At 42.6% G+C, this 13,004-nt stretch overlaps 1 protein-coding gene across 2 annotated transcripts in view; it reads right to left on the bottom strand.

The window, feature by feature from the left end:
- The window catches only part of LOC139267485 (dynein axonemal heavy chain 8-like), a 2,569,686-nt gene that overhangs the window by 694,513 nt on the left and 1,862,169 nt on the right, over positions 1 to 13,004 (bottom strand). For both annotated transcript variants that reach the window (XM_070885867.1, XM_070885866.1), the window contains 2 exons: positions 7,755 to 8,001; positions 5,376 to 5,617 (listed from right to left, as the gene is read on the bottom strand). In XM_070885867.1, the coding sequence (XP_070741968.1) occupies positions 5,376 to 5,617; positions 7,755 to 8,001 (489 nt within the window). The remainder of the gene's footprint in view (positions 1 to 5,375; positions 5,618 to 7,754; positions 8,002 to 13,004) is intronic.

The following is a 13,004-nucleotide window of genomic DNA, read 5'->3' on the forward strand; positions in this document are numbered from 1 at the left end:
GAGTATTACATATAGTTTTGATTTCCATATTTAAGAAAGGATATACTTGCTTTGGGGACAGTTCAGAGAAGGTTCACTAGGTTGATTCCGGAGATGAGGGGGTTGACTTAAGGTGAGTAGATTGGGCATTTACTCATTGGAATTCAGAAGAATGAGAGGTGATCTTCTCGAAACGTATACGATTGAGGGGGCTTGACAAGGTGGATGCAGAGAGGATGTTTCCACTAATCGGGGAGACTAGAACTAGGGGGCATAATCTTAGAATAAGGGGCCACCCATTTAAAACTGAGATGAGGAGGAATTTTGTCTCTCAGGGAGTTGTTAATCTGTGGGATTTTCTGCCTCAGAGAGCTGTGGAAGCTGGGTCATTAAATACATTTAAGACAGAGATAGACAGTTTCTTACCCGATAAGGGAATAAGGAGTTATGGGGAGCGGGCAGGGAGGTGGACCTGGGTCCATGATTGGATCAGCCATGATCGTATTAAATGGTGGAGCAGGCTCGAGGGGCCGTATGGCCTACTCCTGCTCCTATTTCTTATGTTCTTATGTTCAAATCTCATTATTAATCTCATCATCTAATGCCATGTGCACCTAGTAATTTGTGTATTTATACTCCGAGATCCCTATTTTCCTCTACCCCACTTAGACTCGCACAAACCCTATTTAGATACACAAAGCTCTCTGGTAAATACAGAAGTAAAATAATTATTTAATATTTCTGCCATCTCACTATCATTACCTGTGGTATTATTTTATATATCCCTTAATTGCCCTATTCCCATCCAAACCGTACATTTTTATTGATATACTTGTAAAATATATATTTTTTTTTTTATGTTCCTTGATAATTCAATTTCATAGTTCCTCTTTGCCTTCCCAATTGTTTTTTTCACTTTTCTCCCAATCTTTTCATATTCTCCCTTATCATGCACTCCCCTGCTGTTAATGGACTTAATGTATGCCTCTTTCTTTATCCTCAGTTGTTTCCTTCTGGCTTTACTCATCCATAGAGTCTCATTAGTGTTTAGTTTGTTCTTATCTTTTAGCGTAATATGTTTTTTTTTGTTCCTAATCGACCCACCCCTCCTCTTACTACCCGTTTACTACTTATATGTCTGTCGAAGGCTTTTGTGTTGGCTGCCATTCTATTCTCATACACTCACTTTTCCCCTCTTATTTTCTTTTTCACTTCTCTGAACTTTCTACATTTAGCCTGATTCTCAGATGTATTCTCAACCTGGCATGTCATACGCACTCTTTTTTTGCTTCATCTTACTCTGTATCTCTTTCGACAACCAGGAAGCTTTGGCTTTAGTTGCCCTACCTTTCCCCCTAGTTGGAATGTACCTCCACTGTACCCGAACTATTTCTTCTTTAAATGCAGTCCATTGTTCCACTACAGTTTTGCCTGTCAATCTTTGATTTTAATTTACCCGGGCCAGTTCCATTCTCATCCTATTGAAATTGGCCTTCCTCTAATTAAATACTTTTACTCTAGATTGCTCCCTGTTCTTTTCCATAGCTAGTCTAAACCTCATGATACAATGATCGCTGTTCCTTAAATGTTAACCTACTGACACTTGCTCCACTTAACCCACACTTTCCCCAGAACCAGATCCAGCAAATCCTCCTTCCTCATTGAACTGGAAACATACTAATCAAGAAAGTTCTCCTGAACACACTTCAGAGATTCTGTCCTTTACAGTACAGGTGCAGTGTCCCGAATCCCGAACTCCGAAAACCGGACATTTTGCACATAGCTGAAGGAGTCGTCCGGAATCCGGAATTATTGTCTGAAAACCGAACATTGAGGCAAAACCCAAAATACGGCACGGATTCAGTCGAGGATTCCGGATTTCAGACAAGAAAATCAAGACTGAAATCAGGAATCCTCGACTGAATCCGTACCGGATTTTGGGTTTTGCCTCAATGTTCGGTTTTCAGACAATAATTCCGGATTCCGGACAACTCCATCAGCTGTGTGCAAAATGTCTGGTTTTCGAACAATTACGGTTTTAGGATTTTGCCGGGTTTTGGACCTTGCCACTCAAAACCCGGCACAGACTCAGTCGAGGATTCCGGATTTCAGACTTTTGATTTTCTTGTCTGAAATCTGGAAAAACCCAAAAACCGGAACAGATTCAGTCCTGAGAATTCCAAATTTCGGACATTGTCCTGTATTACTATCCCAGTCTACATTAGAATAGTTGAAGTCCCCCATTATCACTACTCTATAGTTCTTGCATCTCTTTTTAATTTCTCTGCAAATTTGCTCCTCCATGTTTTTCCCACTAGTTGGTGGCCTATAGAATACACATAGTAGTGTAATGGCCCTTGTTTACTTCTGAACTCTAACCATATAGATTCTGTCCTTGACCCCTCCAGGATATTCTTTCTCCAGCACTGTAACATCCTTAACCAATGCTGCCACACCACCTCCTATCTTTCCTGAACACCTTATATCCAGGAATATTTAATAACCAATCCTGTCCCTTTTGAGCTAAATCTCCGTTATTGCCAGGACATCAAATTCCCATGTGGTTTTTGCATCTGCAGCTCACCAACCTTGTTTACTGTGCTTCATGCGGTCACATGCATACATTGTAAACCTATCCTCGGCCATCCTGTGTTCTCTCGTAGTCTGACCCCACCTAATACCTTACTGTTTCTTGCTTTAGTGCTATCCGTCTCTCCCAATCCTCTGTGTCCTTTGTTTCTCTTTTCTAATGCTACATCCTGGTGCCCAGCCCACTGCCAACTTAGTTTAAACCCTCCCCAACAGCACGAGCAAACTTCCCTGCAAAGATATTGATACCGGCTCTGTTGAGGTGTAACCTATCCAGCCTGTACAGGTCCCACCTCCCCCAGAACCAACCCCAATGCCCCAGGATTCTGAAGCCCTCCCTCCTGCACCATCTCTCCAGCCACACATTCATCTGCTCTATTCTCCTATTTCTATAATCCCTCGCACATGGCACTGGAAATAATCCAACAATTACTACCTTTGAGGTCCTACTTTTTAATCTCTTTCCTAGCTCCCGAAAATTTGCCTGCGGGACCTCATCCCTCTTTTTTACCGATGTCATTGGTACCAATATGGACCACAACCTCTGGTTGTTGAATGTTCTGCAGTCTCTCAGTGACATCCTTAACCCTGGCACCAGGGAGGAAGTATCCTTGAGTCATGCCTGCGATCGCAGAAACACCTATCTGCTCCTCTAACTATAGAATCTCATATGACTATAGCTTTCCCTAGCTTCCTTCTCTCCCCACTGTACAGCTGAGCCATCTGTGATGGCATGCACTTGGCTTTGGCTGTACTCCGCAGAGGAACCATTGTCCTCACCAGTACTCAGAACAAAATACTGGTTGGAGAGCGAGATACACTCAGGGGATACCTGCACTACCTGCCTGGACCACCACCTCCTGAAACATGGTGTACACATAGCTCTGTCTCGTGGATGCACCGTAGTGATGCCACCTGCTGGTCAAGCTCTACCACCCGGAGCTCAAGCTCCTCCAGCTGACGACACCTCCTGCACACGTGGTTGTCCAGAACACGGGAAGCGTCCTGGAGTTTATAATATAGATATGTGATCAAACAAGCCATTGAAGACGCACTTCAGGTGCCTCGACAGATGTCCTTCAGTACGCACCAGCCAGGGTTTGCTGTGCAACAGCGAGGATTGGACTTGCGGGAGAAGAAGTGAAGTGCTGAGATCTTCCTCGGATGATTCAGAAGGGGGAAAAGGAATGAGAGAGAAGGAGGGTGATGAGGACGGTGCATTCCCAGCTGCTCACATTGCTGCCCGGGATGCTATGAATGCCGTTATTAATGCATGGTTCACTTAGTTTACAGCAGTGGACCCATGTCACTAGATAAGGCAAATGGCATGTGGGTAGCTTTTATTGAATTGTGTCACCAGGTAGCTGGGAGTTCTCCACTTCTGCCAGCCAGGGTCACCATAACTCCTCTTAATTCCAGCGCCTCCTTCTCTGCATTTGTGAGCTGCGTGATCTGCGGAGGGTCACCTCTGGTTCTATCCCTATCCTTGATGTTCTCTTCTGCAAGGAGCGAAAGAACAGACCGATGACTGAGTATAATGGCATATGTTCATCTGATGTATGGAGTGTATTTGATAAGGGTGACTATGCGGGAGAGGCATGACATTGCATAAGGATAAGGATGAGTGGAAGTGGCGGACGGATAGATGGGGATGTGATGAAGTGCATAGAAAGGGAAGGATGTTGCATGTGCAAGGTAAGTGGGTGAGAGGAGTGATGTGATGTAGTAGGCTTGAGAAGCCAGAGTGAGGGGGTGGGTGATGCTCACTGCAGGATGTAGGTGAATGTGCCACTGTACTCACCTTTCCTCAACTGCTTAGGTCATTAAACTGCTTTCTGAACTGAATCCAGAAATAAACGTGGTATCACGTTCCTACTGCAGACCTCCTCCGCAAACTCTAACCACACCTTCTTTGTCTCAGCAGCAGGCTTTCTTCTCCTGTTGCGAGGGAAGAGTATCTCTCTTGTACTTCTCATAGCTCTCAGAAGCACATCCAGGGAGGCATCTGTGAAACAGGGCACAGCCTTTGCCCGTCTGAACTCCATTCTGACAGTTCCAGGTATCTGACAGCCAACTCCAACTCCTTCAACTTAGATTGTCCCTGTCATGTATGTAACCTTCATGTAACTGTAACCTTCATGTAACAACACTGCATACTGTATACACCTAAGAAATGCACACCTTGACCACAGAGGGTGAACTTGTGGGAGACACTCCTCACCTGGTCATCCAGGTATATAAAGGGAGGTCCCACACAGGGTCATCACTTCTTGGTCCTGTGAATAAAGGTTCGGGTCACAGAGTGACCTTGTCTGTAGAATGTGCCTCATGTGAATTTATACTAGTGTGTAAGGACATTACAGTCCCTTTAAGAGTTGAGATTATGTCCTGCGGGTCCGCATCGTGCCCGCCGTTCCTGATTGGATGGGAAACCCGGAAGTAAAATGATAATGAGGTGGCTGAGTTTAAAAGCCAATGACAAATGCGCTGCATTTACTTCTGGGTTTCCCGGATAAATCGGACCCCCCACTTTAGCACGTCGCAGACTTAAAATTGAGGTCGTTAACTCTGTTTCTCTCTCCACAGATGCTGTCTATCCTGCTGAGTGTTTCCAACGTTTTCTGTTTTTACCTCAAATATATTTCTATCTGTGTCATTGTTGACAATATGGAGCATGATTTTTGGCTGCTCTTCCTGTCTTTCCAGAAGTTATTTCACCTAATTTATCCTAACACTCTTCTCCCTAAGCATCAAAGATACTTATTGAGCATGAAAAGCATCCTTTTTATATAGACTGAGGCTCTTACCTTCAAAATTGGCTTCCAGCTGAGAGCAGAAGAGCTGATATAGACCATCCCCATTCTGGACACCGTGGCTGGAGATGCATTCTCAATGTTGTGTACCTCAAACAATAGTTTGCAGGAAGGAGCCATGGGAATACGATCGCCATTAGCTAAAGTTAATGTCTTGTTATCATCCAGTACGGAATTTAAATTTTCTATCCAAATAGCATCCACTGGGCCATCTAGAATTATCCAGATATTCTCACCTAGAAACCATACAAAGATATCAATGATCAATAAGTGGATTCTGATATTATTCATTTGCACAGTAAACCATTACACATTAATTAGATTTTAGATAATTTCAGAATTGAATCTCGTAATCAGATTTAATTACAATTACTTTGGAGGACTGGAATTTAATTCCTAGTTAACTTCATTAACAATCTGAGTTAATTAGTAAAAACTAAAATTTGCTGGTAATAATTATCAATATCACTAAAACTGCAATCTTTGCAGAAACAAGAAAAACTAATTTGATACAGATACAGCAGTATATAAGAACAGAGGAGCAGATTATTATATTTCTGTGTGCTCCACTACCATTTTATCGGGCTCTCCTTGGCTATTTTACCAAAGTTATGACAGTGCCCCTCTGCTTAACGGGTCTCGTTACATCCTTCACCATCCCTTAATCCTGAATTAAGAAACATTCAGACAACTCAAAGATAACGCAGACTCAGAAACTGCTATAAATCATATTACAGCTGCTGCCAGGGTAGTCTGGTTCAGTTGATTTGCTGGCATCTCGGTGGGTATTGGTCTGGAAGAGCAGGTGTGTAGATGTGCTAACATCCTGAGAGATGCTCCCATTGCACCTGTGCCACTCCCATAGGGCTGGGACTCATCATTTTCAGTAATCTGCTCAGAGCAGACTGCAGATGAGTGATTCCTTGACAGACCCTATCTATTTTCTCCACCAGTCTGGTTGTCTGACTCTGCAAACAGGCAGGAATCATCAATAGTACCTGAGAAATTTGTGAGTGAAAGCACATAAAGAACAGCTTTTTCCACCTGGCATCCCAAAGCCTCCATGGCAGCAGTGTGAATTATCAGAAAGAAAGCTTGTTCGGCTGCAAGTCAGGGGTACTATGGTAGTATAGTGGTGAGAGATATATGGTAGTGTAGTGGTTATGTTACTAGACCAGTAATCGAGAGACTTAGACTAATAATCCAGAGATGTGAGTTCAAATCCCACCATGCAGTTTAAGAATTTGAATTCAGTTTAAAAAAGCTGGTATCAGTAAAAGTGACTTTGAACCCGACTGGTTCACAAATGTTCCTTAGGAAGGGACACCTGCCACCCTTACTTGGTTCTGGCCTATATGTGACTTCAGTTCCACACCAATCTGGTTGACTCTTAACTGCCCTCAGAAGTGAGCTAGAAAGCCAGTTATATCAAACTGCTACAGTTGAAGAAAAAGACCCACCATCATCTTCTCAGGGCAACTAGGGATGAGTGAAGAAAACCCTCTGTATTGTAGGATATCCACTGCTGGTCTTTGAGAAATGGCACATGCTCTATGGTGGCCTCCAGTGGTGTAAAGTCACTCCTGATGATGCCACTATTAGTATGGACTTCTTTGGTTTGCTGTTCAGGTGCTGCAAATGGGAGCCTACACAGTGGGCATGATGCTCCTCAATCACACTTGTTTTAAAAGCAGGACTTTGGAAAACAGTGTCCACAACCTCTTCAGTTGATGGCTGATATCTTCCAACTCTTTGCTCAGCAAGTTCTAGAAAGAAGCGCCTTACAGTTTTGAAGTGTAGTTACTGATTTTATGTAGGCCAACACGGCAGCCAGATTACAAAAAGTAAGGACCCACAAACAACAGTGAGAAGAATTAGCGTTGTTGGTTGAGGGATAAATTCTGGCCAACACACCAGTGCTCAAGTTTACATCACGTGCATTTCAATAGTTGCTTTGATGTGTTGTCATATTTTTACTGTTCCTGGCGTATTTTTCTGTGCTGTTTCATTAAAGTTACGTAATTTGAATTATTGGAGAATTACATTTTTCTAATAAAAAATGACTAAATTAATAGAAGTAGACTGGAATAGAAGTTATGGAAAATATGATGGATTCTGTTGGCTTAAGTATATTGGTGGTAATAAAGCATAGCCTGTGTGTGATTTATCCCTCTGGTATCAACTAAAAATGACCAACACTTAGAACCTGTAGGATAAATTTTCATCGTCACTGCCTGGGCAGTAATCTGGCAGAGTTGATCGCTCGCTCATTGTACAAGCCGGCCAATTTTCATCCCATTGAAAATTATCCATCTCACTGTTTGCATAAAAATGCAAACAGCTTATCTGTCTGACTTTCATAATTGCAGTTACCTTTTTTTGACTTGATAGATTTCCTCCAAAGTGTTGAGAAGATTCCATCAGTCCAGTCATTAGTTGCAGGATCCAGTCGCCCAAACATCTGTGGAGCAGTGATAGCCTTAGGATTCATGCGCATCTCCCTATGAGGGGCTCCACATTCAGTCAGTGATTGCATCAGGATACGAATGACGCAAGTCTTGCCGGAGCCACTAGGTCCCAATGTCATCAGTCCATGACGAACTCTGGCTGTTTCAAACAGCTGAAAATAGATAGAACAACACAGGATTTTAAAACTCTACTGTGGAAAGGCTGGATAAATGGGGTTTTCATCCTTGAAAGGAGGCCTTTAAGATAGCTTCAGTAATGGAAAAGGTAAATTCAAAATGCTACTTTAAACTAAATGTGAGAGTAGGACAAGGGGATACAGGATGAAACTAGCAAAAGGTAAATTTAGGGCTAATATCAATAAGTTCTTGATCAGAAGAGTGATCAAAATGTGGAATGGACTTCCCGATAGAGGTGATAACCCAGCAAATTATATAAGAAACAATTAGATGCTGCAGTGGGGACTTCAGAATCTTTCTGGATGGATGGATTAATTATCCTCTGATCTTCAATTATGTAGGCAAGAGAACTAGCTTCACTGCATAGGTCAAGACTTGGCAAAAATCATAGAATAGTACAGCACATAAGGCGGCCATTCGGCCCATAAAGTCTGTTATCTGGAAATTACCTCCAAACTAATTGTAAGGCCTTCTGTCTCTAAAGTAAAACCACCAAACTGGGGCATTAATTGTTTCAGAAATTGGAATTGATTAAAAATAAAATTGACATGAGTTGTTTCAAGCACTCGAGAAGGGACAATTTTCCTTGAAGTTTAACGGGGTAATCAAATTATCATTTAAAAAAGGGAGAGAAGTGCAGTCTCAGTGATCCCTGTGTATGAAGGAAGAAAGTTTTTTGTGGGGGGAAATAAAATTGAACATTGACAAAACTTGTCAATCTAACAATATTGTGATTTGGATTTGGGAACATTCTGAACTGCCAAGATGGAGTCAAGCACAATTAACACAATATTTTGCAAAAATAATAGGTCCAACAAAAGGTTAGGTTAAGTAAAATCAATGAACAAAATATATTAATATTTTTGTTCATAAAAACATAAGAAATAGGAGCAGGAGTAGACCATCTGGCCCCTCGAGCCTGCTCCGCCATTTAATACGATCATGGCTGATCTGATCTTGGGCTCAGCACCATTTCCCTGCCCGCTCCCCATAACCCTTCACTCCCTTATCTTTCAAAAATTTGTTTCTATCGACCTTAAATATAGAAACATAGAAATTTACACTGCAGAAGGAGGCAATTACGGCCCATCGTGTCTGCGCCGGCCGACAAACAGCCGCATGGCCCGTGGTCAGCAGCCCTAAAGGTTACATATAAACCTATGAACAATGATGGAAAGGCAAAGAGCACCCAGCCCAACCAGTCCGCCTCACACAACTGCGACACCCCTTATACTGAAACATTCTACACTCCACCCCAACCGGAGCCATGTGATCTCCTGGGCAAAAACCAGATAAAAACCCAGGCCAATTTAGGGAGAAAAAATCTGGGAAAATTCCTCTCCAACCTTCTCTGTTCCAATGAGAACAATATTCAATGACCCAGCCTCCACAGCTCTCTGGGGCAGAGAATTCCACAGATTTACAACCCTCTGAGAGAAGAAATTCCTCCTCAACTCGGTTCTAAATAGACAATCCCTTATTCTGAAAAATATGCTCCCTAGTTCTAGATTTCCCCACGAGGGGAAATTTCTTCTGTGCATCCACCTTGTCGAGCCCCCTCAGTATCTTATTTGTTTCAATAAGATCACCTCTCATTCTTCTAAACTCCAATGAGTATAGGCCCAACCTGCTCAACCTTTCTTCATAAGTAAACCCCTCATCTCAGGAATCGAACTAGTGGATCTTCTCTGAATTGCCTCCAATGCAAGTATATCCCTCCTTAAGTAAAGAGACCAAAACTGTACGCAGTACTCTAGGTGTGGCCACACCAATACCCTGTACAGTTGTAGCAGGACTTCCTTACTTTTATACTCCATCCCCCTTGCAATAAAGGCCTACATTCCATTTGCCTTCCTGATTACTTGCTGTAGCTGTATTCTAATTTTTTGTGTTTCATGTACAAGGGCCCCCAGGTCACTCTGTACTGCAGCATTTTGAAATCTCTCTCCATTTAAATAATGATTTGCTTTTTTATTTTTCCTCGCACTTTCCCACATTATACTCCATCTGCCAAATGTTTGCCCACTCACTTAGCCTGTCTATATCCCTTTGCAGATTTTTTGTGTCCTCCTCACAACTTGCTTTCCCCCCTATCATTGTATCATCAGCAAACTTGGCTACAATACACTCGGACCAAGTTAGAATATTTGCTCTGTTTTAAAGATATTATGAGAATATTGTATTGGACAGTGTAAAGTCCTGTCCCCTCAGTACAGATTCACACGAGGGTTGTAGTGAAGTCAAGGTCACTCTGGACCTGCACCTTTATTTCACAGCTCTGGAATGCTGCACTTGCCTGAGACCTGCCCTTATATACCTGTCTCTTGCAAGTGCATCCCTGATGGTAAGGTATGCTGGTGGTTACAGGTCATATCTTATTACAGTCATGTGTGGCATGTTAGGATACAATTATATATAATAATGTAAGATACATGACAGACAGTAAAGTTCCTCCAGGGCTCATGAATGAGATAGAAAGATAATTAATGGGATGTCCCACTTGGGGTTTTGATAGAAACTGGAATATTACACCACCAAAAGGGAATGTTTCTAAAATTCCTTTCTCTTCGGTAAATTGGAATAAATCGTCTGGATGCAATTTACCAAAAGATATCAATCTGTTAATAATGTACATTCTAGTGAAAGTCAGGAAAGTGTAGTTAAGAATCGTGGCTGCGAAATTTGTCCCGTGTGTGCCGGTGTCTTTTGCCTACTTCGGTGGAGCCATTTTGGCAGGTCGGCAGTGCTCCCGTTGTCAGTGCTCACTCCAAATAGATATTTTTTTAATTATTCGTTCCTGGGATGTGGGCGTCACTGGCAGGGCAAGCATTTATTGCCCCTCCCTAATTACCCTTGAGAAGGTGGTGGTGATATACCTTCTTGAACCACTACAGTCCATGTGGTGAAGATACTCCCACAGTGCTGTTAGGACGGAAGTTTCAGGATTTTCATGTCGTATATACTATGTAATCCTGTGTAAAGGAACAGATATATATTTCCAAGTCAGGATGGTGTGTAACTTGGAAAGGAACTTGCAGGCGATGGTGTTCCTATGCACCTGTTGCACTTGTCCTTCTATGTGCTAGAGGTCACGAATTTGGGAGAAGCTGCCGAAGAAGCCTTGACGAGTTGCTGTAAGTTGTCATGGTCCACATAGGTGCCAATGACATAGGGAGGACAAAGAAAGAGGTTCTGCTGAGGGAGTATGAGCATAAACACCACAAGGCACTTCACAGAGGCATGATCACAGATCAGGTGTAAATGTACACCGAGTCAAAGGAGGTAATGAGATAAGTACATTTAAAATAAAAAAAGAGGGGCTATATTAAATAAACTAATCAAACTCAAAGAGGATACAATCCCTGGTACAGATGGATTGCTTTCACACATTTTAAACGAATTTAGGGGAGAAATATCAGATGCATTACTACACCTATTCAATAAATCATTAGAAAAAGGTGTAGTGCCAGAGGATTGGTGGATAGCTAAAGTAATACCTGTATTTCAGAAGGGTGATAGAACATGTCCATGGAATTATAGACCAGTCAGCTTAACATCGGGGTAGGAAAAATAATGGAATCCCTACTAAAGGAGAAAATAGAAGAACTCTAGAAACCAAAAATAGAATGAATAGTCAGCGTGGATTTCACAATGGAAAGTCTTGCTTGACCAACCTCATTGAATTTTTTCCAAAATTTTTACACTATTATAAACTGATGGACAAGGTCAGAGAATGCAGAATCAGGGGACAAGTAGCAGAATGGATAATTAGCTGGCTTCATGATAGAAAGCAGGGAGCAGGAGTAAAGGGTGGCTATTCACAGTGGCAGAAGGTGGATAGTGGTGTTACACAAGGATCAGTGCTGGGACCATTGTTCACAATTTAAACATTTGCTTCCGAAAAAAAGTGCTGACAGAGATATGCCAACTCCTACTGGCAGACCGTGCCTGAACCACTCTGGAGGCAGCCTTCAATACTCCCCTGAACAGGTTTCCAAATTCATTGTGGTGTGCTGCACGTTGCATAACTTGGTCCTCATGAGGGGCCAGGCATTGCTAGTGGGGACTGCAGGCCCACCTCAGGAGGACGAAGTTGATGAAGAGGGGCCTGGCGAGGCCCCCATTGGATATCCACACCACCCATGGGAGAGGCAGCGTGGAAATGCTGCCGGAGTCGCATGTCACCAGCTCATAATATACCAGCTCTCCTAAATGGAGGAGATTGAGAGATGGAGCTAATACTTGACACGCTATGTGCCCCCATAAAGGCATATCTCCGGTGAACGTTGGAATGATACACAAGACACCAATGGCAAAGGATGAACCATAACTTTTACTGCAACAAAGTAATAAAAATTCCCCCCACCAAAAGAACACCCTACAATAGACAACGTTATGTTGCAGGGCAATGAAAATTGAAATGAGTCTGTGCATGCGCGAAATGTCAAACAATTTTAATGCCGCGAATTTCGGCTGGGGCGCAAATACTTCCTTGTGTAATGCCTGATTTTGTGCACCCGATCATGGAACCTCAATTTTTGCCGAATTTTGCAAACTTTTTCCAAGTAATATCAGGACCGCACCATTGCCATTAACGCCTCGAAATCTCAAAAGCCGAAAATCCAGCCCCATGGGTTGAATTAAGAAATAGGAAAGGATCTAAGACTGTAGTGGGAGTTGTGTATAGGCACCCTGCTATAAGCTCTGAAGTGCTAGATTGTATAAATGCAGAGATTAGACATGCGTGTAGTAAAGACAGAGTGGTTTTAATGGGGGATTTTAACTTTCATATAGGTTGGGAAAAGCAGACTAGCACCGCTTGACAGATCGTAGCCAGATCGGGAGCAAGGACTTTTGATTGGGCTATTTGCCCATATCTTGCCCAGCAAATGTCCTCAAAAATCTTGCGCCTGAAAAAGCAGGCACATAGCCTACTTTTACAGGCGCAAGTGTATTAAAACACACAAAAACAATTGTA

This window comes from Pristiophorus japonicus, chromosome 7 (genome assembly GCF_044704955.1).
Source record: "Pristiophorus japonicus isolate sPriJap1 chromosome 7, sPriJap1.hap1, whole genome shotgun sequence".
NCBI lineage: Eukaryota > Metazoa > Chordata > Chondrichthyes > Pristiophoridae > Pristiophorus > Pristiophorus japonicus.